Raw genomic sequence first — 25994 nt, 5'->3', positions numbered from 1 at the left:
GCTGTGAAGAGAATACTTCTACAAGCCTTTCAGGTAGCAGGCTGTGAGAACAATCTTCTTTATTTTATGCTGAAGAATATTTTCAGGTTTGAAATGTTCTCCTTTCAATTCCTATTCAGCAAATACAAAGAGAACAAGTATAGTCATAAAATAGAAAGAGGAAAAATGTATCTGGAAAGTGCTGTTAAAAACATCAATTAGGCAACAAAATGTCTTCAGCATAGCCCTTCGGGCAGCATCTGTGGATGTGTTTGTGTCCAGCAGCTGGGAAAACACCGGTTCCAAAAATCTCTTTAGCAGGAAAGCCACTGCATGAGTGTTATTTCTATTCCACAGAAATACTAAGTGGCAACTCATTTGAAAGTTTGATTCGTACACGAGTGAGAAACAAGATCTTGAGCCCCCCCAAAATTTATTGAATAATGCGGAACTCTTTAGATTGTGACAGGATAATGTGGGTATATCCCTGTTTTCCTGAAAGAAGCAATCACTACAAACCCTTGAATCCCCACATAACTGAAACCAAGGCCAATAAGAAGAGCCCTCCGGCAGCAGATGAAGGGAAGAAAAGAGTTAAATGGAGTCAGCGAGAGGCGCGGCCGCCCTTCCCCTCAGCGGGCCGGCGGCAACATGGCCGCGCTGGCCCCGGCGCTGGCGGCGGCGGCCGGGCGGCTGCAGGTAAAGGCCGCCGGCACCCGGGCCCGGCGGGGCCGAGCCTCCCGGAGGAGCCCCGGGGCTGCGCGGGCGTGTGGGGCTGGCCGCGGGTCCGCAGCCCGCGACACCGCGCCGCTGTGGCGGAACCGGCGTGTCTCTGCTGAGCAGGGCATTTCTGTGTGTGCGCCGGTGCGTCACGCCTCACTCCAGTTTCCGCTTAAAATTACTTGAATCGCGGCAGTAGAAAAGCGAACTCTGCGCTGTGGTGTTGTTTGCTTGAAATTAACCAACGAGCATTAAAAAAAAAAAAAAAAAAAATTGGTTGTAAATAACAGTTGATTTTGTTATCTACAGAATGAGAGCTGTTCCAGTACTGCAGGTGCTGGCCGACAATTTCAGAGCTGGAAGATGAAAGCTGAACGAGCTAAGAAAGTTGAATTCATAAGAACTGCAGAAAAGCTAAAAGCTCAGTAAGTTAAACACTTCATCATGTTTTCGTTCTGTTCTGGAGGTAACAATAACTCGAGGTTCAAATTAAGAATATATGGTAATGAAGTCTTTAGGCTAAAGGTTTCCTTTTCAGGAGCTCAAATTATTGTGGTTGTTACAGAAGTTCAGGATAGGCTTATGACCTCCAAAATGTCCCGTTGTTCCAATTACCATTTGGACTTAGGCCAGTCATGTTCTTTAGTAAGAACTGATACTCTTAGGTGCAAAGAAAAGGAAGTGTGTGTGTGGCACAATTGAGTTCTCAGTTTTCCTACTTAGCTGTGCTGATCCTCGAAGCACCTAAAGCCCTTAAGACATCCCAACAAAAGGGGAATTGCAGTAGCAGAATATTGAAAGACTTCATCTAAAATATCTAGGCCACTGTTTTGGAAAACAAGGGGTCAAGACAGCTGAGGCACAGAAGTGATTTAAATCTGTTTCCCCATGTCTTGACCAAGTGCTGATTACAACTACACTGGCATCTGAAAGAACAGGGAGATTTCTTCTCAAACAGGTGAGCTTTATGGGGAATAGCTAATGTAGCCATCTGACTGAAGGAGAGGTTTGCAGTTGTGAATCCTGATTAAACAGGGTACTTAAATCTCACAGCAGTGTTTTACACTGTGTGACTGAATCGAATTCATCTTGATTACCCTGGATCCTGGGTTGTGGCTCAAAATTTGACTGCTGGGTAATGTTCTTGATCAAGCAGCTTGAAATGAGGCATCCCATTTAACTGAGGCTCAGCGTCCCTCTGTAGTGTTGTCTGTGCTGGGGCTCCATCTAGGTGTGCCACTGCATTAATACAGCCTGTCTGCCTGCACGTTTCCAGGGAAAATCCTCATAGGCTTCCAGAGAATAAGCATGCACATAGAATTTCAGTGCGTAAACCACTGCTTGCCAGTGAGGTGATTTCCCTGTTAATTTCTTTCTCTTGTTCAAGTGCTTGAGTGGTGTGTAGTGTTACAGCTGCAGAAAGATTTTCTTTGAAAACAGTTGTAGGAACAAACCATGGATTTGTATAAAATCTAAGATATTCCTGTTAATACAGCCTTGGCTGCACAATAACCTTGGAAAATCTTGGGGCTTTGCTAAGTGTTTGTGCCTTATTCAGTGTGGCACCCTTTCTTCCTAGGCTTGCAAATATAGAAAAAGACAGAAATGGACACCTTTATAATAGGAAGAGTGATTTCAGGGTAGAATACAGATTACTAGAGGAACTGGAACACAGCATGACTGTCAGCAGGAAAACGGAAAGTAAGTGGGGTTTTATTTGGGCTTGTTTGGTTTTTTTTCCCCCCTTTTATATGGTGTTGTTTTTGTAAATGGTTTAAAAACCGGTAGTACAGAGAGATGAGTTAGGTGGAAGATAGATCCTAGTAAGTGTAGTGTTTCACCATGTGCTTATAAACACACAATTCACTTGCAAAATTCAGGAGCATAAAAATTTTGGGCCCCCTATGTTATTAACTGTTCTCTTTTAATCTTCAATGTAAAATGACTGTGGTGAAAAGGTACTGTTAAAAACACTTTGAATCAATTTTGGGTGTATACTGCAAAATACAATGTAGTCCAGCTAAGGTACAATGAAAATATTCTTACCTCAGCATTCACATACTGATTGCTGCCTTTAAATATACTTTTAAGCTGTTCTGTGTTTGCAGTTTTTGAGTCTTTGAATATTCCTAGTTCAGATAGTGCTGTGAGATGTTACACAGTCCTACAGTATCTGTTCCACTTACAGGTGATAATGTAACTCAAGAAAAAAAATTACTCTCTTTACTTACAGTACTTGAATGCTTTCAAAAGTAATCACATAAATCATGCTATGCCATCTGATATAGATCAAAATAAGTTGAAGAAAGGAAAGGAATGTAGAAACAATTAAAAGTATCCTCATCTTACAAATTTGCGTGTGTTCTGATGTACGTTTTTTATTTAAGGAATCTTAGAATATCCTTTGCATCTTGCAGTCCTTAAGAAATATAAATGTTTCTGAGGAATGACTAAGCTAATAAGTTCAGAATTTTTTCCATGATTAAGAAGGGAGCATGGAATACGGATGGAGATGATGCTATGAGATAATAAAGAGGACAGTGATGTGAAGTGTCAGGCACTACATGTCAGATGTGAAGGAGTATATCCTAAAAGATGCAAAAGTGTACAACAGCCCCCAATTCCCATTTACTGCATTCAGGTCTTTCAGCATGATCTGTGTGCTTTTAGATTTTCTGTGGTCTCAGCAGGAATGTGTACCTTCCTTATACCTTCCTTAATCCAAATCTTTTAGGATAGAAGATACAGCTCCTTAATATCTAAGGTGTATCCAGAACTTCATCCTCTTCAGTACTGTATGGTCTCATGAGGAACCAAGTGGTAACAATGCAAATAAGTCCACACATACTTGGAGGGCAAGAAAACATTGATTCTTCTCTATTTAACACAACAAATTAATTAATCTTACTGAAGTAGTACATTCATATAGACTTTCAAAGTTTGTTTTCTCTTCATAAATGAGTGTTTTGAAGCCTAAGTCAAAGTTTGCCTCAAAACCCTAGAAGCTATCACCTGCATAGGCAATATTCTCCAAACTTCCCTTTAGGAATCTCCCCTCTAAAATACTAAGCATTTTAACTGTTAACTGCATGGTCAGCTACATGCAGTTACCAGTTAAAATGTTCAGTATTATGGCAGTTTCTTATCATCAAACAGAATTTTGTCCCTGCTTAGATCAAACCCCTGGTTTATTTTGGACACTTCATTGCTCTTGTTCTTGTATTGAATTTAATGCAAAAGAAACTTAGAATTATCAGCACCTTATTTTGTTTAACAGAAGCTAAAATCCTGCAGCAGCTATTAAAAATACAGAACAGTGTGAAGAGACTTCAGCAACAATTAAAAGATGTGAAGCCTACACCAGAGTGTAAGTCATGATATCAGATTTAAAAACATTTTCCTCTACAGACAGATTTCTTGCATAGTTGTCTTTCTCCTGCAGAGTTGGGATACTCCTCCAGTCTTTATGATTTTGCAGGAATCTGGAAAGGGAAGACTAAACCTAGAAATTGCAGAAACCTAAGAAATGGTGAAAGACTCTGCAGTTCTGTGTTATCAGAAACTTACTTTATCTTACAAGTGGTGTGTGTTTGTTCCTTGAGGCTGTTGAAAGCTAGATTTCCCATGTGTAACATTTGCCTTATGTAAAACAAAGTTGGTATTCTACTACCCTGTAACTCCCTTTGATCTGGTAAGAGGTCACAGGGTAGGTTCTTCAGGGAACTCATTTCTAGCCACCACATGGTTTGAAATGTAAATTGGAATATTCTACAGAAAATATTGCAGCAGTTTGTTCAGTTTGGATGTTTTAAAGCTTTAGGGAAATAGGCTCTGAAAGAACCATTCTCATGTGGTATCTACTATTTTGCAGAGCTCAGGTAGAGGCCTTCCTACTAGCTGAGGGCTTGCTGATGCTGGATAAAATGCATCCCATTTCATTTATTCAGTGTTTTATCTAAAAAAAATCATTATCTTCTTAAACTGTCAGTGAAGATACTAAGAACTAACAAGGCATGAAAGCTGAAATAAGAGGTTTAGATTATATAACTTTACTAAAATACAGGTTATTTAAACTACACATTCAGTGTGTCCATAGAGATGTTGTGCTGATGTAAAACAGATTCTAATCTAATAATATAATGTAATCTAATGGATGGATTTTGTACCAGTGCAAAATAGATCTTCCCTGGACAGCAGTATTACCCTCTTAAAGTCAGGACTACAGCACGCTGACAGTACAGGACTAAGTCTTACTTTGATGTTTCTTTGTCAGCTTTGTAAAAGCAGTGGCCTACAGGTTCAATAGGATTGCTACAATCTGGTATAAACCAGAGTTGAGTGTGCTTAAGTCACTAACTGTATTGTTATAAAAAGCAAACGTGGAACTCTAGGATAAGGCTGTCTTATTCTGGGAATCAGTTGAAGCTCAGTCAAGATGAGACTTCTTTAATGGAAATAAACATTTATATCGGGATTTGCATCCAGTTACCTAAGTCACTTCTTAAACACACCTTTTGAATAAATAAGAGTTTCTCTTTTAAGGCTGTGCGAGATGGAAATGCATGCTTTTTTGTACACTGAAATATGTGTCCTGAAAGTCTCCACAAGTCCTGCATTTCTGGATAGTGCTGATAAACACTGTAGACTTCTTAAGTTAAATAATTTTTTCTTCTTTTCCTTTTTTAGTTGTTGACAAGATCAAGGAAATGATGGAAGAAATTGAAAATGCAATCAATGCTTTTAAAGAGGAACAGAGGCAAATGTATGTTTATCCATGCTTCAGCTACTAGAAAAAGTGCTTTCATAAGACACAATGAAAACTTTGCATTAATCTAGCAAACTGTTCTTATGATTTACTCTTTTGGTAGTGATTCTCATGGTATGTATATCAAAGCACAAGCTATCAGCGTTAGAATCTTGGTAAGCTGCCTTTTAGGGAGGCTGTTTATACAGCTATTGCAGCATTCCAGTGTAACAACGATTTGCCTATGAATAACCTTTCTAGGGAAAGGCTGAAGAAGAGATTAGATTGTAGGGGTTTTGTTGTTGCTGTTGTGTTGTCTAAGCCGGTTTGGGGGGGTTCCTTTTCTCTCCACTGGTGTCAGGAGGGGATTGAGTTAATTGTATGCATGCCATAAATGTGTTCTTTCAGTAAAAGGGTAACTTAATTCTCATTGTGTAGTGCTTTATTATCGGATCATTTTAACTGTGCTGTTACCACTTCAGTTCTTAATCTTTGAAGAATAGCTTTTGTGTGGCATTGAACAATTACAAAATTCATTTTTGGTGAATGGACAATGAATACTGGTTTTTTTTCCTTACATTTCAGTGCTTGTCTCTTTTCAGATATCAACAGCTTTTGAAAGAGGAAAAAGCTGCCATTAATGAGCTCAGTCTCTTTGAGAGAAAAGTGGAACTGTGGGTATTAGGGAGCTCAACAGCAGAAAAAGTTTTGAAATTACCATCAGCCAGGGTCACAGTTGATAAAACACTGGAAAATCATCTACCCAAAGAAGTAATAGAGTTTGAAAGATTTCTTCAGCGAACAGGAGGGCGGCAAGGAGGCTGGGATGATTATGATCATCAAAATTTTCTGAAGATACGGACAAAATACAGAGGAAGGCTGTCTTACATGGATGAAGCCCTTGAGTATCTCAATGGAAGAACAAAAGAAGATATAGAACAGCATGACAAATGGTATCAAGAATTTGTAATTTTACATGAAAGAAAGAAAGAGGTAAAATAACCCCTCTAGGGCTTTCGGAGATTTAAGAAAAAGCACTTATTTTCAAAATGCATACTGTCTTATTTTTGTGTCTGCCTCTCTGGTAGTAGTGCTAGGCAGATTTGTCTTACAGTTGATGGTATATAACTGAGGTCTTTAGCATCCCAAACTTGCCAAAGTATTTGTCTTTAAAAAATAATTACAAACGAGCATAGAGCTAACAACACAGAGAAGTGGGATGTGTACTGCCAAAGTATATTATAAATGCTTTTGATGTCAGTGATTAGCAGGTTAGGTGCCAAGCCCAGAGCTGTAAGTGATCCTGTCTTCCTGTTACATTTGTCCCTAAGAATGTCTGTCCCACCTATAAGCAATACACATACGACAGACTGACATACAGAATTATGATTCCCTCAAGAACTATCCAGTAATAAAAGATATATTGACATAAGAACTACTATAAAACAGTGGGTTAATTGGAAAAAAAGTAAGAACTGTAATATGTTTGCATTTAAAAAAGCATATTATATCGACATTCATAACTACCCAGAGTTATTATGATTGCCATATCTGAAACAGTTTTAGCAGACATCTGTTAAACCTGCTTGTGTGATCCATAAAATAGAAAAAATAAAGTGAGAAAACAGATACAGGTACTTCTTGGCTTTAAGTTTTGCCTTCAACAGACTTTTAATTCCTCTGTGTAGTGTGTGTCCTTGGAACATAAGTCTTCATCAGACTGAATCAATGTCAATGTGTAAGATTTTCATGGAAACCTTGGATTTTTTTCCCTATGGTCTCTTGTAGTCAATTAAAAAGTGGAAAGAAAAGCAACAGCAAGAAAAAGAAAGAAACTTGAAGGAGAAAGAGAAATCAGAAAAAATGCTCAAGGAAAGATGGCTACAGCGTGAAGAAGCTCAGAAGCAAAAAGTAGAAGAAAGAAAAAGAAAACAAGCAGCAGTTGAAGTCTGGAAGAAACAGCAAGAAGTAGCATTTGCAATGGATCAAGCATCACAACTAAAACTAGAAGAGAAAAAGCAACAACAAGAGTGCCAAAGCCACTTGAAGTTACTGTTGGAAAGGAATACCTTGCAAAAAAAAGTAAAGGAGGAACTTGAAAAGCTTGAAAATGAGATGAGAGAGGAAACTGAAAAGGAGGAAAGGAAGCAAATTGCTGCACAAGAAATTTCTAAGTTTCAAGAGCATGTGTGTAATTTCATCTCCATTTTTGCATGTTGTTGTTTTAAATTTGCGACTTCCTCCTACAATATAATCAGTTAAACAGGTTTTAAAATCCAAATTTCATTAATGTAAATCCATTATTGATATAAGTAACAGCATCTATTGCAGACAAACAGTATGAAACTTGATTTTAAACAAAGATGCTCATTTTCTTCAATATCTAAATTCTGCAGGATTACTCAAGCTCATATTTCCTTATCCATATAGAAGTGGTTTTATTTCTTCAGTAAAAAATTTACTTGGGAAAAACTGCTTGGGCTGTGTTGCCTAAGAAGATGTCAGAGGACCTAAGTGTTGTATTCAGATAGGAGATAGAAAGAGTTGTTTGAATATCCTATGGGTTTCAGTACCTGTTAGGTAAAGTCAGATCCCATACCAATGTAAATGCAATTACTGGAGAACTGATATTATTATCTGTATTCACACTAAAGTTTTTATAAATAGCTGAAACTACTGGGGGGTTTTTTCAAGCCATGTAACTATAATGTCTTTGTGCCGGACAAGCTATCACATGTAGCTAGTGAAACTTTACTATTATGATAATTTCAAAACAAGAAAAAAAAAGCTGTAAAAAGGCTGCATGTGTAGTTTTGTATCATTTGTTTTACTTCCAAAGAGAAGTTTGCTTTTCCACTCATTATGTTTCAGGATCTACATAAACTGGAACTAAGGGTTTTACAGAAACACGCTAAAGAGACAGAGAAACAAGAAGAAGAAAAAAGATTGGCAAAATTAAGAGAGAAGGTAACTTTTTCTTTGTTCTAATTGGAGATGTGTGCAGCTTGGTGATTTAAGCAGACTTCATTCATCTAAAAAGCAGTAGTTTTCAATTATCTAAATGGTTCATAAAGGGAAACAAAAAGTAATGCCCCGTTATCAGGAGACTAAATTGCAGCAGGCATAGTTGTTCCAGTGTTCAAAAAAATAGGAAAAAATCCTGAGAATTTATGTATCTCATTGCAGTATTTCACTGGGTAAGGCCTACAGGTCATAAAAGCGAGCTGCAGTATGGGTGGTGGCTTTTTTTTTTTTTTCGAAATTGTTTTTACCATTGGTTAAATAAGTAGGCTGGCTCCCAGAAGCATTTTACATACACTGGGTTTTACAAGAGTTTAATCTTTTAAATTATTAAAATTCAACGACAGCAAGCAGCTGCTGCCACCCTTAGTTTTCACCCTTCTCCTGTTCCCTGTGGTAGCGTGGAGGGAAGTGTCTCTTTCTGGCTAGCCAGCTGTGTTGTTTACTCTGCACCTGCTACTACGATAAAGACCCAGTGAGCATAACAGAACTCCTTTTGTGATGAACGAAAAAGACTTATTAGAGTTTGGGTTGTTTGTTTCACTCTGAGGTCGAGATTCGGGTCACCAAAGACCGATCCAGGTTGAACAGACCTACCAAAGGCTGGGAAGAACGTAGGCAAGAGACACCAGCAGCTGCAGAACCGCAGCTGGGCGTTCCTCAGAGGTGAGGAGGGGACCGGTGGATGTGCAGCACGACAGAAGTGCACTTCTGTACTTCATGCCTTTTTGCTTTGTTGTCAGAGCTGTCCCAGCCTGGAGAGGAGGGTTGTAGCCGCGCACCAGCCTGTCCCTGTCGCAGGACGAAGCAGCAGCCAGCGCTTCCCGGGAGCCGGCACAGAGTTCCTTGACCCATGACGTGTATTACCTCTGTATTTTGCGAGTGTCGGGTTTGACACGCCGGCTATCAGACCGGCCAGCTGTGATATCCCTTGGCATTAAAAGCGCATCTTCCCTGCAGCCGGTTGTGACGGCTCCTTAAGCGGACGGTTGCCACCCGCAGTGAACTGAGGCGCTCCTCCCTTTCCCCCTTGCTTTTTCCCGCTCCTTCCCCTTCCCTTTCCCTTCCCTTTCCCTTCCCTTTCCCCGCCCCGGGGCGGGCGCCGCGGGTGACGCGATCCGGGCGCGCCGGGCGCGGGCAGCAGCGGCGAGATGGAGATGGCGGCGGCGGCCGCGCCGTGCTCGGGGGAGCCGGAGCGGCTGGACTTCCTGCGGGAGCGGCACGTGCGCTTCTTCCAGCGGTGCCTCCAGATCCTGCCCGAGCGCTACTCGTCCTTGGAGACCAGCAGGTAGCAGCGGGCCGGGCTCCTCCGGCGGGCCGCGCGGTGGGAGGCGGGACGGGCGCCGCCGTGTCCGCCCGGCGCCCCCCGGCCGTCCGGGGCCCGGCCGCGCTCCCCTCCCGTCGGGCGGTGGCGGTGACAGGAAACCCCTCCCGGAGCGCTGCCGCCTCCCGCGGCCGGGAGCAGCGCCCCGCGGCCGGAAGGAAGCGGATCCCTATAAATCTGCCCACCAGCAGACGGCTCCCAGAAAATGTGTTAATGTAGGGGTGTAGTCACTGCTCGCGTAAAGTGCTTGACATCCACGAGGGAAGACTTGTTGATCCTTCTAATCTGTTTTAAATCCAGTGCTTCACTCTCTTAATCCACTCTGGAAGCCATTTTAAAGTAAATCACTTAAGCTTCACTTCAGCAGGCAGAAGACTCTTGTTCATGTAACAAATATTTTTAAGTCTTCATTAGTTAGTATAAAAGAAAATACTAGTGAATTATGTTCCTCACTTTGAATTAGAGAGGCATTTGTTCCTCTTACGGCTTCAGAATGTACTTATTTGATCCTCTTCAAGTCTTCACCTAAGATAGTTACATCTGAGGTGTAAGAAGACCAGTAATGTGATTATCAAGCTGCACTTGATAAAATGTTGGAAACATGTAGATAGTTTGGTAATCTTATTCAGGCAATAAAATAGTAAGATTCTTTCCATTTTGTAATGTCCTGCAGGTCATGCTATGAGGAATGCTCAATGGCTTTGATGCCTTTTCCTGGTCTTAAAATCAAGAGTCATACACAGTTAGAAGGGAAAAAGGGATTTTACCTTGGTATTTATTTTAAGGATCCTTAGGTGCACACATCCAGGTCAAATGCACCGAAATGCACCCTGCGAAAATGCACCCCCCCAAAAGATCGGGTATAACATTATAGGTTTTCCTAATTAGCATATCTATCAAAGATTCCCCAATGAGAGGCTCGAGTGAGCCCCCCTCCCCAAGGAACCTTCCCCTGGATGGTTCTATCTTGGTTTACAGAATGTGTTCTGGAGAGGACCTTGGGGTCTGGGGCACACTGATCCCTAGCTACGAAGCTTCTAAAATGTTTAGTCTCTCAGCTTGACAAACAAGTCTAAGAATGTAGGCAAAAAGCACTAGGAATACAGAAGTTGTAAAAAAGGTATAACAGGGGTATAAAAGAAAAAGCAAAAAATCTTCATGGCATCATCTTTGGTCAGGTCATCCTGCTTTATTTCATTTGAGAGGACAAACACTTGGCATAAAGATGTAAGGACTAGTACAGATAGTGCTGAGCTGTGTGTAGAATAACACAACTTTATATTAAAAAAGGAAGTTAGAAATGGAACTCCTGGAGAGGGGCCAACAGAGAGCTTCAAGGATGGTTAAGGAACTGGAGTATCTGTCCTGTGAGGAAAGGTTGAGGGAGCTAGGTCTGTTTAGCCTCAAGAGATCACTGAGAGAGGATCTTACCAATGCATTCAAGTATGTTAAAGGATAGGTGGCAGGAGGATGGGGCCAGACTCTTTAAGTGGTGCCTGTGACAGGGCAAAGGGCAGCAGACACAAACACAAGAAGGTTCATCTCAATATGAGAAAAAACTTTCTTAGATTGGGGGTGACTGATCACTGAAACAGATTGCCCAGAGGGGCTGTGGAATTTCTTCCCTGGAGATGTTCAAAACCTGCCTGGACATGATCCTGTGCAAACTGCTCTGGGTGAACCTGTATTAGGATAGGGGGGTTGTGCTAGATGATCTCCAGAGGTCCTTTCCAACCCCAGCTATTCTGTAATTTTGTGAAATTTTGATTGCAGAGCTGTAAACCATTTATTCATTAAAAATTAGCTGTTGTTTCAGTCTACTTTCTCATTTATTTTAGATGACAGCAAGAGGAAGTCTAGGTATCCTATGCTCAACTTTTTATAGGTCTTAAAATTACAACAGCATGCAAATGTATTAGAGTGATAACACAAATAGCTAACCTTAGCCCCACTGACATCTGAAAATAGCTAAAGAAATGGGATGTTTTCAGCCTAGAGGAGGAGGGATCTAATCAGTCTTCCATTAGTGAGAGGTATTACTTCTCACTGAAGAAAGATGGAGGTGTACTCTTTGCAAGGGACCATAGTGACGGGGCAGGAGGCTGTGGGAATGAGGTACTTTGGGGAGAATTGTGTGGCTGTAGGAAAAACGTTTTTCGCTGTTAGAACAGTTAACCATGAAAAGTTTGCCTGTTGAAGTGATGGAGTTACCTTTGAGGACATGGCTTGTCAGGGTCCTGGGTCATCTCCTCTGGAGGCCCTGTGTTCTGCAAAAGATGGGACCAGTGAGCTCCAGAGGCCCTTGGCAACATGGACATGTTCTGCAGGAATGCGCACCTGTCTGTCAACAAATGCGAAGTGGGGGATTGAACCATAAATGCATCTTCTCCAGTTTGACCTCAAGGGTATTAAGTTTGCCTTTTTGCCAAGTTCAAGGTCACAGAGTTCAGCAAACCTTCAGCAAACCTCTGGAGCTTATACAGCTGCAGAAAGAAATGCTGTTACCCTTTTGTTCTTATTTCCCCTGTTCCTGAATTTGAGTGGTTCCATTGTGAGTTAGATGGGGAAACTCAACTAAATTAAAGAAAAATTTGTCAAATAAATAAATAAAGTCGTTTTTCAGATTGTTTTTTTCACTGCACTGCAGTAGAAAAATGTATTTGTTGTCACCAGACAAGGGTAGTAGAGAGTGAGATTTTCCTTACTGTGCTGGTGCATTCCAACTTAAGCTGTAGATTGTCAGACAATAATGGGGAATAAAGAGAATTCATTTCATGTTCTCTACTCAACTTCTTTGCTCAAAGCCTTTGTAATTATTTTTATCTGTAGCTATTGCATGCAACAGTAGTTGCAGCAAGAGTAGTTTTTAAGCATTCTTATTGATAGTGTTTCATACACAATGATTGTCAGCACTGAGGTTTTGCAGGAGAATGCAACTCTGCTGGTCTCTGAAGTCTTTAAGATTCAGGTCCTTCATGGTGCTCTTTGTAGTGCACTTAATCAGTTTCTCAATTTGTCACTTCAAATGCTTTCTGAATTCTTCAGTGAAATTGTAGTCTTTGTCCACGATTGAAGACAAAGGGGTCTGAATCTGTCATCAGAAGTGTTCTGTTGGCCATCCTGTGTGGAAGTGGCTGTAGATAAAGTTTTTACACTTCTTGGCATGTGTCACCTAAGGTGCTGCTAAGAGTTGTTTTTGTTAGGGCATATGTCTGTTAATTTTCTGTGAGGCAGCGTAGCATATGAAGTAAGGATTCAGTGCCTAAATGGCTGCGTTGCAACCTCTGTATGACCAGTGGTGCCGGCTGTTCTTGCCCACCGTACATAAATTCCAACACAGTACAGGCTGTTCCTTAGTAATGCTGGAGACACAGTCAACTCTGAATAAGTGAACTGAACCCTAACTATATGTAAAACCACTTTTTAAATTCATATATCTGACATATGCATTTTTAACTGTAGATGAGATTTACTGTCTGTATTGTATGTATCGCCTTGTGGTTTTGGAGCTACTTTGTAGCAGTTTCTAGTGCTGATGTTGGCATGCTGTTTGTGCCTCTCTGGAAGTAACTTAGCTGGGTAAAATAGAGTGAAAATGTATTTTAAATAGTTCTAGTAAAAGACTGTCAGTGTTTGTGAATATCAGAACGTACAGGCAATGTTTCAAATAAATAGTTTATTGTAACTGCACAATAAATTCCTTGGGGCTTTTTAGTGAAATTAGTGATTTTTTTTTTTTTTTTTTAATTAGTTAATTATCCAGGGTCAGATTTTGGGTTAAACAGAGGTCTGATAGATGGTAAAAGTGGATATAAGCCTTGAAGTGTTAATTTTGCACTTTGAAAGACAATTTCTTAGTCATTGGAAGGGTTAAAATTTGCTCTTGTTCCAGATAGAAATACTTCTGTGTGCAACATACTTTTTTGGCTTTCTCTACTCAGATAATTATTGGAAATAATAATAGTAAAGATACATATTTTACCAGCCCACTGGTAGGAATGTCACCCTAGGACGTTGTGCCACTTTATTGAGATTAGCATCTGCTGCATTGTCATTTGGCTGCTGTGCTTTAATTAGAGTAATTCTTTTGGTTGTGTGCTTTGGGCTGGATCACATCACCATTTTTTCCATGGTCTTACTGTTTGTGGTTCTGATGCAGAACCTCATGCAGAAATTAAGTGGCTCTGGAGGCTTCTGTCTGCATCTGTCTCTTCAGAGGTGCCAACTACTGGTGGCCAAGGTGGCTCACCAGTTTGTGAGGTAAATACAAATTACAGCTTCATTTCCTAAGGAAAGCTGGTATTAACTGTTGGTTTTCCTTGGCATGCTGAATTGTAGTTTCTGCATGTGTAGCAGTTGTTTCACAATCCATCATCTTATCTGGTGTAAGGAGAACAAGAATTTCTAGAAAGATCAGCAGACAAGTGTGGGTGGCAAAATATACATCCAGCTAATTTTAGTCTGAGTCAGAACATCCAAGGTACCATTACATGAGCATTTTCTCTCATAGCAAGTTCTCCCAGGTTCCTAACCCAGTGCAGTTGCTCAGGTGCTCTGTCAGAGTGAGTAATCCCTGTTGGAGGGCCATGCCGTGGGTGGCTGCAATAGTTTAAGTTAAGACAAACCTAGCAAAGAAGGTGTTAGTTAGCAGGTATGATAGCCCATGTTCATGGAAGCAAGCTGTAGGAAAGAAGGACGTTCAGCATGCTAGCTACTTCACTGCTCTGTTGGAGGCTTGAATGTGACATGCTTAATTTTAGATGTTTAAGTAAGGTAGTCATGTAGCCTGCTTTACACCCAAGGACCAGAAATAAGTACCTCTAGATGTTAATTCATCCTATATGCCTGTTCATACATTGTTTGCTTACAAAATAGGCTTTGCTGTTTGACACTGACATCTAAGCATCCGAAGTTGGGTTTGGGACACAATGAGAGGCAGCTTACTATAGTTAAGGGTTACCTTGCATATGCACCTAATGCATGTTTAGGGGATTGTTTGTGTAAGAATTCTTCACAGAGAGCTAGTGCTCGATATGTTAATACCATAACCTAGTTTACTTTGTAGTGGGTTGTTTTGTTGGGGTTTTTTTTTTCAGGTAGACAGGCCCTTAGGTAAATTTTGAATTGACATGTCATTATTATATAAAAGGAGGGGCAGCTTATATGAAAAACCTTGTTGAGACAGAGAAATGTTTTCAGTACAAAGAACATTATTTTGTCCAGTAGATAAATTTCATGTACTCTGAGCTAGGCTCTGTGTTGCACCACTGTCAAAGGCTGAGAATTCATAGAGGTATCTGTTGCTGCAACCATTTGTTAATTTCCCCATGATATGTATGGTGGGAAGTGTAAGTCTTATCTTTTTCTTTTAGGTTGACAATTGCATTTTTCGCACTCTCTGGTCTGGATATGTTGGATTCCTTAGATGTGGTGAACAAAGATGATATAATAGAATGGATTTATTCCCTGCAGGTCCTTCCCACAGAAGACAGTGAGTGAGTTTTTAGTTTTTTTATTGATATTAACATCTTTACTTTTGCTTTTTACTTGGGGAATAGTGGATGGCTCTTGTTTTTATAAAATACAAGGTTGACCTTCCTGAAGTGCTGTCCTGATAATTTCAGGTAGTGATGTTGAGCAGATCTTGGAAATAGCTCCCTCGCAAATAATAAAGCTAGAAAAACCAGAAATTAATTTGAACATAAGCCAGTTTAAAATAGTATAATGAAGTTGCACTTTTAGGCATCTCAGAGGAATGTTTCACCTGGTTCTAAAAGAAATGGATATGTTGTGAAAGTATTACAAGTCTAATAGGAATACTATTAATACTAGGATTATATTGACTTCCACTCCCATGCCAGGAGCTCTGATCTTAGGTGTGGTTATTTACAACAGCTTTTGGAAAATTGGAGGTTTAAGGGTAAGAAGCAAAAAAGATAAACACAGTCCCTGCTTGAGAAAGAAAGATCTGTTCCTTAGATCTGTGAAGGTTGAATTCACCCAAGGTTTTGAGAAGGAATAGTGCTGCTGCTGAATCCCAGTTTTCCTCAGATTGCACAGCAGATTCAAGCTGGTGAGGGAACACACAGGAAACGTCCCTTTCCTGGTGACTTGACAGAAGTTAGGGGGTGCTGTTCCTGTAGGCTAGTTGGTGGTGGCGGTTTTTTCTGTGGCAGCCCAGGTGAATGGCTGGTGGCAGTAGAAGGGGTTGGAAGGAGGGAGGGAGATGTGGGCAAGGCACTGCTGCTTTATGACAGAAGGTGCTGGGATGTTAAATGCCGGTGTGGGCATAGCTCCAGGCTGGTGGTCTCCAGAGCAAAGACAATTCCAGGTGCCTGTCTGTAAAATTGTGAACATGCACTTCGGATGGATGTAGAAAGAAAATTGTGTGTTTCCTTTATATTATCTTGTCTAATTATATACTACAAATTAGGTCTCTAAAATCAGTTTTATGAAGTAAGCATATGGAAATCAAGACTGCTGATGCTTTATTTTTACAGTAATAAAAAAACCCTTTTTCTTACTCTGGAGGTTTAGAAACCATCAGATCCACGACAGAAATTAGTTCTAATAGATTTCTTTTTTCTTGTGTTGTATTCCAGGATTGATTCTTGAAAATTTGGATTACGTAATTATTCCTGCAAAGTTTATTAATGATTAGAAGGTTCCTGTGCCTTACTGTTAAAAAATCTTTCCACTGTGTACATGCTTTGTTTTTAGGAGTAGCTCACTTTGTGACTTTTATCGCAGTCTTCAGGACTTCATTCCAAAAGAACAGGGAAGTTTGCAAGAAGAGAGATCAGAACGGGCATTTCTGTTTGTTTGTCTTTGACAGTAAGCAGTAATTCTCTGAGGGTTTCTACATGGCCAAAGTTCAGAATATTGCTCTTGTCTAGAGCCTCCTAGGGAGGGCAGTCAAAATCTCAGCATGCAGATGTGGAGACTAACGGTTCAGTGGAGATGTGCTCCGTCTTTTTCTAGCTATCATCCCCTTATTAAACTGAGGGGAGTTTTGGGGAGGGCACTTTTGGCAGTGCACTCTGTGCTTTCTTCTTTTCACTAGAAGACCAAGCTTCCCTTCAGTCTTGCATTTTTGTATCATACTGTAATAACTTCTTATGCTTTTGGTAATAGCACTGCTCTTATCTGGTCGCTTGACTACTGAAACTTTAGCGTTATTTGTATTTCATTTTTGCTTTTTCTGTTGGACGATAGAAAGTGCAAAATGTAAATGATGATGATAGCAGCAGGTTGGAAATTGGATGACTAAATGTGAAGAAGGAAACACCTACACTCCTGTAATATCTCCTTTCAGTAAAATGCATTGGCTCTCTGTTTTTTAATCCTTGGTGGGCGCAGTGCTTGTTAATTGGCAGCCTCCCAGCAGCAGAGCTCCTGCTCCCTCTTTCGGTCTCTTTGAAGAAGTAACTGAACTGTGGTAGGCTACGGCACTGAAGTTTCTGGTTTCAAAGTGCTCCTGCATCTCTAGTTAAAGAGGCGATTGCTAACTTGATGGGTTGGAATCTGTCCAGGTTAAAAAAAAAAAAGACCAAGAAAGCACAACATTTTACTTTTAAAGAAACATGCTATTGCAGCATTTTTTTCATGCATTCTAATAAATCTTTCTTTCCAGGGAATATTGGTTTTTAAACATTTAAATTAGAATACTTTTTATAATGATGAATTCCACCAGTCTAAAGTAACTCTATTGTACTTGATAGAACTCTTCACTAAGTTTGACTCTGGGACTGAAAACCAGTTTAAAAGCTACATTTTAAATGGGAATATGTTTTTGCAGAATCTTGGGGTTTGTTCTTGATTGCATCAGTGGTTGAATTTCTAAGGTTCGGTATCAGTCAAAAAGAGAATTCCTGAAATACTTATTAGAAAAATAAATTTTTCTGCACTTCACATTTGTCCCTCCAAAGATTCCTTTACGCACAGCACTTAAATTGATTTTTATTTAAAGCATTTTTTTTAAGATGGTAAACTCAAATTATTTTGAGAACTACTGCTGCCTTACAGTCTTTTTTCCAGTGGATGGGAGACAGAACAGTTGATGCTTTGCAAACTTAGTGTCTGTTTATTTTTATCAAAAACTGTTATAGTAAGTGTACTGGCTGGGCTGGAATTCCTTTTTTTTCATAGTAGCCTCTAAGCTGCTGTGTTTTGAGCCTGGTACTGAAAGAGTGTTGGCAACCACCAGTCTTTCAGCTATTGCCGAGCAGTGCCAGTCAAGGCTGGCTCTTTTTGCCTCCTCTGCACTCCTTTTCCCATGGCAGATATATCAGGGGATACAGTCAGGACAGCTGACCCAGGCTAACCTCAGGACTGACTGGAGGGACACTCCACACCATCTGACATCATTTTCAGCAATAAAAGCTTTTGGGAAAAGAGGGAGAAAGGGGGAAGTGTTTGTCACTCTGGCATTTGTCTTCCTGAATAACCCTTACACCTGCTGAGACCCTGCTTTCTGGGAAGTGGCTATACACATGCTTGGCTGATGGGATGTAGTAAATTAATTCCCACTTTGCTTTGCTGGGTGCCCAGAACTTTGGCTTCACCTGTCAAACTGTCTCTGTCTCGCTCTGTGAGTCTTCTCTCCATCTCTATTTTCTTGCCTCAGCTGCTGTTTGGAGTCAACCCAACAGCAGTGTTACAGAACCTTCTAGAAAATTTAGAATTTCATGGTTTAGAGCACTTCTTAGATGAAGTCTCACAATACGCTGTGATAGTTTTAGGTGCCATGTTTGTATTTAGTGATAGATGTAATATATCTGATGGCTAATGATAGCTTCACTTCAGAGGTTTGTAGCCTTTGAAATATTATGTGAAACTAAAGTTCACTGATACTTAAGTGGTGAGATCTTGATCTACTGAGTAAGAAAACAAATAAATGGTCTGTCAGCCTAATCAAAATGCACTTAAGGAAACTGAAGATTAAGGTCTGTCAGGATAGACTGTATTCTTCTGTGGGTTTATTGTAGCTGTGATACAAACAAATAATGTCCTTTAGGTACCATAATTTTAGCTCAAGTCTTCCAGAGACTGGCTCAATACCATTTCTTACTCGGAGGGAATGGCATGTCACATGTGCAAACTGACCCTCAAACGGAAACATATTTTTAGCTGAATGCTTCAACTTACTGCTGCCTTCTGCTTGTTTGAAGGGCCCCTGTCTTCTGTAACTCACACTAAATAGTTTGGCTTTATCTTGCATAGACTTTGGCCACTGTTACCTTTCCTTCCCTTTTAGTAAATGCTTTGCTTAGGTGCATAACTAATATGTGTTTCGGTTTTGTTTGTGTGCTCACTGCAAGAAGACCTCATTCTGTTTCCTTTTAGAAAGAAGTTGAAATCTTAAAAAGTGCTTTTTTTTTTCTCGTTTTGAGGAGGGTGTTCTTTTACAAGCCTTACCAGAAATGATACGTTTTTAGATTAAAACGTATTTTTTAAAGTGTTAGTGAAATTGGAAAAGGGACAAAAGACCCTCTTTTAACTAGTTGCTTGTTCTTAAGATCCTTACCATATCAGTATTTTGCTGTTCTTCCTCTCATAGTGCAGCTTCTTGACAGAATTTCAAGTTTACCTACCTAAAGTGCAACTCGTAGCAATTTAAGGAAGATGTATTCCAGTTTCTTGCAAGTCACATTCAAAGCCAGTTCAGCACTTTTAAAAGAGAGTGAATCCAGAGCTTTGTACTCAAGTAATCTAAATTACACAGTGGAAGCACACTGCTTGGCCATATTCATCCACCATCCTCCCCCATAGGAGCAGTGGCATTTGTTTGACCCTGCTTGAGAGCTTGCTGAAGTGGCAGAAAAACATGCATTTATTTATCTAACAGAAGGTTAGCTTTGTGTTGCATTGGTGAACTGTGTTGATTAGGAGTCCCAGTGCCAGCCCACTGAGGGAGAGGGAAGAAAATTGTACTTTTTGACAGCTGGATGCTTCACTAGCTTGATGTACTAGGAAATGGAACCGAAAGGAACACTGAAACATATTTTATTTGTTGGTCTGAATCCCCAGGACCCATGGATAACAGACTGAAAACCAATATGTTACACGACAGACTTAAAACTTAGTTCTATCAAAGTCTAAATTTAGATTTGTATTAATGATTCTTTTTTCTTATGTGGCAGTACCAAAAAAAAAATGTATAAAATGACATTGACTTTGTTCAAATCATTGATACATCTGAGCTTTCTGATCCTGAGTTTCTTGAGCAAAAATACAAATTTTCCTCCAATATAACTTTCTTTAATGGCTACATTTGAAGTATTTATCTGGATGTATAATGGACTTCCATTTCAGAGAATTCAACTTTGCATTTGGTGACATACTGTAGTGCTTTGATTTACAGGAACAATTACAAGCTCTAGTTCAGTGAGAAGAGCTTATGCTTACTTTTGTCTGGATGTACTGACTGAATCAGCCTATGTTAAAGCTATGATTTTTTTATATATTATAAGATTTTAATAATGTATGTAAACTCCTGTACTTAGCAAAAGGAGAGAACCCTTGCAGCCAGAGGAATGCATGGATAATCTGAATGTGAAAAAGTAGTGGTAAAAGTTTATCAATCCTTCCCTGCAAGAGAAATCATGAAATATAAATAACGAAAACGCTCTGTCTGTAAAAAAAGAGCTCTTAGGATAAGTTTTCTGTGGTCATCACGTGAAGCTCTTTTACATATCTTAAGGACTTTCTGGCTTAAGGACACATAAGTAACCTCTTTTTCTTCACAGGAAAGTTGCAGCTCTTGATTTAAGCATGAAGTCTTTTGGTTTTGGAAAGGGTCGGTTTTCTTTAGTTGTCAAATGAGAACAGTTTTTCCAGATGTGTTTTGTTCAGCTTGCAGTAGTTACACAGCAGTTTATGAAATATTTATTACTTTTTGCTCTGTCTTAAGCTCCTGCAGGAAGTGGCTGAGTAAGGTTAATGGTGGAAGTGAACAGCAGGTGGTACCATTTCATAGCTGCAGTTGGACTGATGCACAGCAAACTGCTGGAGCTGAACTGGCCACTCTAGCAGGTTTTTCCCAGGGGACATAAGCTGTGATCATATCCTTTTAATTTGAGTGTATTTCATTTTTAATTCTATTTCTGATTCTCACAGCCCATTTTTGTTTCAAGAAAGTAAAGAGTTGGATTAGCAATACTAAACTATTACATAAAACGAGAAGTATGAGTGCTTTGCAATAAAATAGTAAAACCAACTTCACAGAAAATTCTATTTCACATTTTCAGGTTTCTTTCATAAACTGAAAGACAGTAATTTCCTGTAACTCTCCTTTGGTTCCCATTTGATTTTGAGCTTGTATGTTCACAGGATGCTAAAAAACCATTTTGAGACACAACATCAGTGTTGTAGAGTCATGTGGTAAAAACAAGCTGTTTTCACTTCCTGTTTTAATGCTTCCTTTATCAACTAAGAATTCTATTTTTTACTGCATGTATTGTGACTAGAGATTTAGCAACTCACTTGTAATACCAAACGTCTAGGAAGCATCTATTGCAGGCAGATTAATGCATTTGAGGACAGGATAAAATTCCCTGCAAAGTTTGCCCTAAAGTTTGCCCTAAAGGGCATGCTGGTCTTCTGTTTTTCTTAGGAGCCAGTGTGAGAAGTTTAGAATGGGAGATCAGAAGTACTGACAGAAAGAGGCAAAATAGATTTTAAATTGACAGCAATGCATTTAAAACTCCAACATTTTAAAATTGCAAATGCTGTTTTCTAGTTGATAGAAGTTTAGTAGCACAGAAAAGATTTTCAAATACTACATGAAAATTTAACATCTAAAGGGAGTAATAGGGCATGATTTCACTAATGTACTTCATTTTTAATCTATTTGTATATTATCTGTGAATTCAGAAGACAATCAAAGCGACCCACTGACAGCATACAAAACACTAGTAGCATGAAACTTGCGGTTCACGCTGTCATTTCTACTATGATAATAACTATATGCTACGCTCCAAAAGGCCAGTGATGGGGATCAGTATTTCTGGGATGAATCCTTCCATCTAGCAACTATCAGCTGAGTTCTTGGTTGTCTGCAGCGCTGTCTTGGTTGTAGCATGTTTCCCTTTGCAGCAGGCCTGGATAGCTGTGTGTTAGTAGCATAGCAGCTCTCTTCTGGATGAAGGGTTTCTGCACTAGTATCATTTCAAAGTGAGTGTTCTAGTTTGTTTAAGTACTTAAGACGCAGATTCATTTTTACTGAAAATGAAAGTGAATGGTGATTTTTTTTCCCATGATGTCACCTAGGAAATCTGGGAATTACCAGGCAGGAATTCTAGGTCTTCTCTTACTGATTAATTCACATTGTGGCATTTTTGAAATTGTGATTTTTTTTGGGCAGTGTCCTTCAAGACCTTAGATTAGTCTTTAAAACTTGTTCAATTTTTTTGTGCTTTCCAGAGGCTGATGCAACATGAAATGCAAGTTTTTGACTCTGGGAGTGAACAGACAAATGTTCTCTTATGAGAATGTTTAGATTATAATAAAAAAAACAGTTATGAAGTTTTTTTTTGTCTACAAATACAGATACTCTTTCTTTTTCTTCTTTGTGGATCTGACTATGGCACACCAGCTTTTCAGCAGGCTGAAGTTGCTTTTGTTACGTGTGTAGCATCATTTAAAAGTACTTTTGACTGAACTGTGGAGGAAGTGGAGAATTGTAGGTGTTTTGCTCCATGTCAGTTAGATCCAAAGACTTGTCTTGCAGAGAAAGTTGCGTACTTTAGGCCAAGTAGAAATTCTTAGGCCAATAAAACCTTTCTAGTTTAAAGTTTGCATATATACAGACTGTATTTAGAATTAGAAGGTAAAATGCTGCTAAGTTATACCAGAGCTTGTAGGCCATATTGCATAGTGATGTTACTTAGAGTTTCAGCTTTATAACTATTAATTCTTATTTATTCTGGTGCAATTTTCCCTAATATCCGTAAGGATTTTTTAGATTAATGGCTGTATAACTTAGAAAACATGGAGAGGATTTAAGAACAGCCAGCTGCTGTTTAACTGTGGCATTCATTAGGTTTTTACTTCCAGACACCGAGCAGTAAACAACCGAGGTTTTGCCATGCAAAAGCAAGTTTGAGCCCTGCAAAGCTGTACTTAACTGTTGACAGTGTGTGGTTCACACTTCTATGTGCTACATGTTCAGGTATTGTGACACATTTGAAACAAATTACACTGAATCACTGACAGAAATGTTTGATAGCTACAATGTACTTAAAACTGCGAATTGTTTGTCCTTGAACATGTTGCGAAGTATCTTGAAACAGTTCTGCTTGGGAACAGACGGTATTACCAGGCAGGAATCCAGAGAGGAATAAAAAAATACGTTAACTCTGGCCATTTTCCCAGGGGAGCAGTCCTTTTCTTCTTTTTTTCCTTGTGAGCATAGAAGACAAGTCTATGGTGATACAAACTGTGTTTCCAACAAATTAAAAGAAAATCTGATGCTTTGTGTTTTGTCACTGCAGCAGTAAGTTAAGTTTGCTTGTGATTTTATTTGTTTAATTTTTTGTTAATCAGAGAGATAACAAACTAAGGTTGAGAACTGCGAAACACATGCACACTGTATTAAGGCTGTGGGTAGTGTTGAACTAACAGATCTTGATCTCATTAGAGAATTACGGTTTATAATGATTGTTTCAACAATACAAGTTAGTTGAGTGTTGTTTAATCTTTTCCAGGATCAAACATGAATCGCTGTGGATTCAGAGGCTCTTCATATTTAGGGATGCCATTCAATCCCTCCAAGGTCAGTTAAGAATGTATATGTGAAATGTTTTAAATTAGGCAATAAATGATCTTGTGTCTTTTTTATAATATTAACTGCATGATTACAGAATGTCTGGAAGGCAGGGAATTTTGTACTGTTAATAGTGAAATGTTTGCAGAACTTTTAAGAAATGTGCCTGAGAAACATACGAAAATGATACCTAGAACTTCAGTTCTCACAGCAGTGAAGAAATTGACATACAAATTGTGGCTTATCTCAGTGCAGTTTCCTCCTTTTCTGGTCTTTTACTAATGAATGAAGACTTCTCTAGCTGAGGAGCTGTCATGAGGTAGAGAAGGGCAGAATAGCCCTAATTAAGTGGTGCAGAATGTGGTGTTCTTTGGTATCATAGAATGGTTCAGGCTGGAAGGGGCCCTTAAGATCATCTAGCTCCTATCCCCTTGCCACTGGCAGGGACACCTTCCACTAGACCAGATTGCTCAGGACCTCATCCAGCTTGGCCTTGGACAATTCCAGGGGTGTGGATTACACAGCTCTGGACAATCTAATCCAATGTCTTGCCATCCTCACAGTAAAGAGTTTCTTTCTAATACATAATCTAAACCTGCCCTCTTTCAGTTTGAAGCCATTCCCCCTTGTCCTGTCAGTACATGCTCTTGTCAAAAGTCTCTCTCCATCTTTCTTGTAGGGTCCCTTCAGGAACTGGAAGGCCACAAAGGTCACCTCAAAGCCTTCTCTTTTCCAGGCTGACAAATCCCAACTCTTGTAGCCTTTTCTTATAGGAGAGGTGCTCCAGCCCTCTGGTGAACTTAGTGGCCTCCTCTGGATGTGTTCCAACAAGTTCCCATCCTTCCTGTGCTGTGCTGAGGACCCCAGGGCGGACACAGCATTCCATATGGGGTCTCAGCAGGGAGGAGCAGAGGGGCAGAATCCCCTCCCTCCCCTGCTGCCCACGCTGCTTTGGATGCAGCCCAGGACATGTTTGGCTTTCTGGGCAGAGTGCACATGGCTGGGTCACATCCAGCCTCTCATCCACCAGCACCTCCCTGGTCCTTTGCTCTCAATGGCTTCTCTTCTTCTCACACTCTGGGGTTGTCCTATGCCAGGTGTAGGTCTTGCTAAACCTCATGAGGTTCCCACAACCCACTTCCAGAGCTTGTCCAGGTCCTTTGAGAAGGGTGAATCCCATCTGATGCCAATGTGTCTGGTGCCATGTAGGCCATCCCATTGTCAAAAAAACACCTAAAATCTTGGCAGTGACATGAGCCAGGGAGCCATGTATTAATAGGCTGGGCCTGACTGTTTCTTCCAAAGTCAGTGCTGCAAGTGCGACTGGTATTTCTCTTCCTGTGTTGAATCATGTGTATTTGATTGCACCTGGTACCCCCGGAGACTTAGGCAAGGCTCTGTTCATCCCTGTTTGTCATGACTGTAAGAGAGGATGCTTTGAAGCCCTATGAACTGAGGTTCAAGAGAGTTAAACTTTCATATGAAAAGAAAGTGCCTTTAATAAAAGAGAGGAAGGAGGTTAGCAGAGGCTAGTTTAGTGCTCTCATGGATTTTTCATCCAATTTTCAGTGAGATTTGATTCTTCACTCTCAAACACAGGACAGAGCTACTGTACTTTCGCAGTCCTTCCTGCACACTGGACTCTACATTTCTTTTCCAGCTGTATCCCACCTTTAGCAGCTCTACAGTGTAGTACATTGTATCAGTGCATGCTTTTGGAAACCTTTTTCACATCCTCCCCAGTGTATGATGCTAGAAGGGTTTATTCTGGATATAGTTCTGAGATCTTGTAAAGGGCCATGAAAACAGAAAGTGTGTAATATTGGCAAAGCATTGTTTTCCCCTCCCAACACTTGGTGGTGTTTTAATTCTCAACTTCCTATAGTATATGCTTCATACTGAAATACTATCTTTACTGGAAATATGTTGCAATCCATTAGTGTCTTAGAATGTGTTGGCCAATATACAGTTGGGATAAAGAGGTGGAATTGTGTAACCTGTGGAAATTAGCTGCAAGGTCACTATCTCTAGAAAGTTGTTTGCATGTGGATGTGGTTTTTATTTAAGCATTGCAGTGCTTTTTTCGTTGTATCTGCATTTGAAGGATTGCATCCGCTTGATTTATTGGCCAAGAAAGGTTTAAAGCATTTCCAGTACTGTTGCCTGAAATGTTCTGAAATAACTCAGAAAAAAAGGCTTGGAAATTCACTGCTATGACTCTGAGGTTTGTTTACAGTCACATCATTTTTCTTTATTCATTATTTAAAAACATTCTGTTAAATCTGCCTTGAAAAATATTTTTTGAAAAGCCTGTAAGTATTTTGGATTTGCATTGACATTTGTTGTTTATTACATGCTGCTAGAGTGATTTCATTCTTGAACTCTGAGTCAGTGGTATCAGAGATAGCCAAATCTATTTGGTCAGTAGGGACCTTTCAAAA

General features: G+C 39.9%; 2 protein-coding genes across 2 annotated transcripts in view; both read left to right on the top strand.

Annotated features, from left to right (window-relative positions):
* Positions 1 to 581: 581 nt before the first annotated feature.
* On the top strand, positions 582 to 9423 carry CCDC112 (coiled-coil domain containing 112). Its single transcript, XM_048291072.1, has 10 exons — positions 582 to 678; positions 1009 to 1124; positions 2279 to 2400; positions 3977 to 4066; positions 5386 to 5461; positions 6046 to 6436; positions 7232 to 7630; positions 8315 to 8410; positions 9015 to 9130; positions 9208 to 9423. Exons 1-10 carry the CDS (start codon positions 631 to 633, stop codon positions 9236 to 9238), a joined length of 1485 nt encoding a protein of 494 aa, XP_048147029.1. The 5' UTR covers positions 582 to 630; the 3' UTR covers positions 9239 to 9423.
* Positions 9424 to 9575: 152 nt separating this feature from the next.
* PGGT1B (protein geranylgeranyltransferase type I subunit beta) overlaps positions 9576 to 25994 on the top strand; it is a 35965-nt gene continuing 19546 nt past the window's right edge. The window contains 3 exon segments of the mRNA XM_048291073.1: positions 9576 to 9752; positions 15161 to 15279; positions 23495 to 23562. Coding sequence (XP_048147030.1) covers positions 9616 to 9752; positions 15161 to 15279; positions 23495 to 23562 — 324 coding nt within the window. The 5' untranslated portion in view covers positions 9576 to 9615.

Source organism: Corvus hawaiiensis, chromosome Z, assembly GCF_020740725.1.
Source record: "Corvus hawaiiensis isolate bCorHaw1 chromosome Z, bCorHaw1.pri.cur, whole genome shotgun sequence".
Lineage (NCBI taxonomy): Eukaryota > Metazoa > Chordata > Aves > Passeriformes > Corvidae > Corvus > Corvus hawaiiensis.
This window is presented reverse-complemented; position numbering and strand designations above follow the sequence as displayed.

Coding starts and splice junctions, on each gene's coding strand:
- CCDC112 (XM_048291072.1), top strand. CDS start 631: ATGGCCGCGCTGGCCCCGGCGCTGGCGGCGGCGGCCGGGCGGCTGCAG. Junction 679..1,008: donor CGGCGGCCGGGCGGCTGCAG/GTAAAGGCCGCC, acceptor TGTTATCTACAG/AATGAGAGCTGTTCCAGTAC. Junction 6,437..7,231: donor TACATGAAAGAAAGAAAGAG/GTAAAATAACCC, acceptor GGTCTCTTGTAG/TCAATTAAAAAGTGGAAAGA.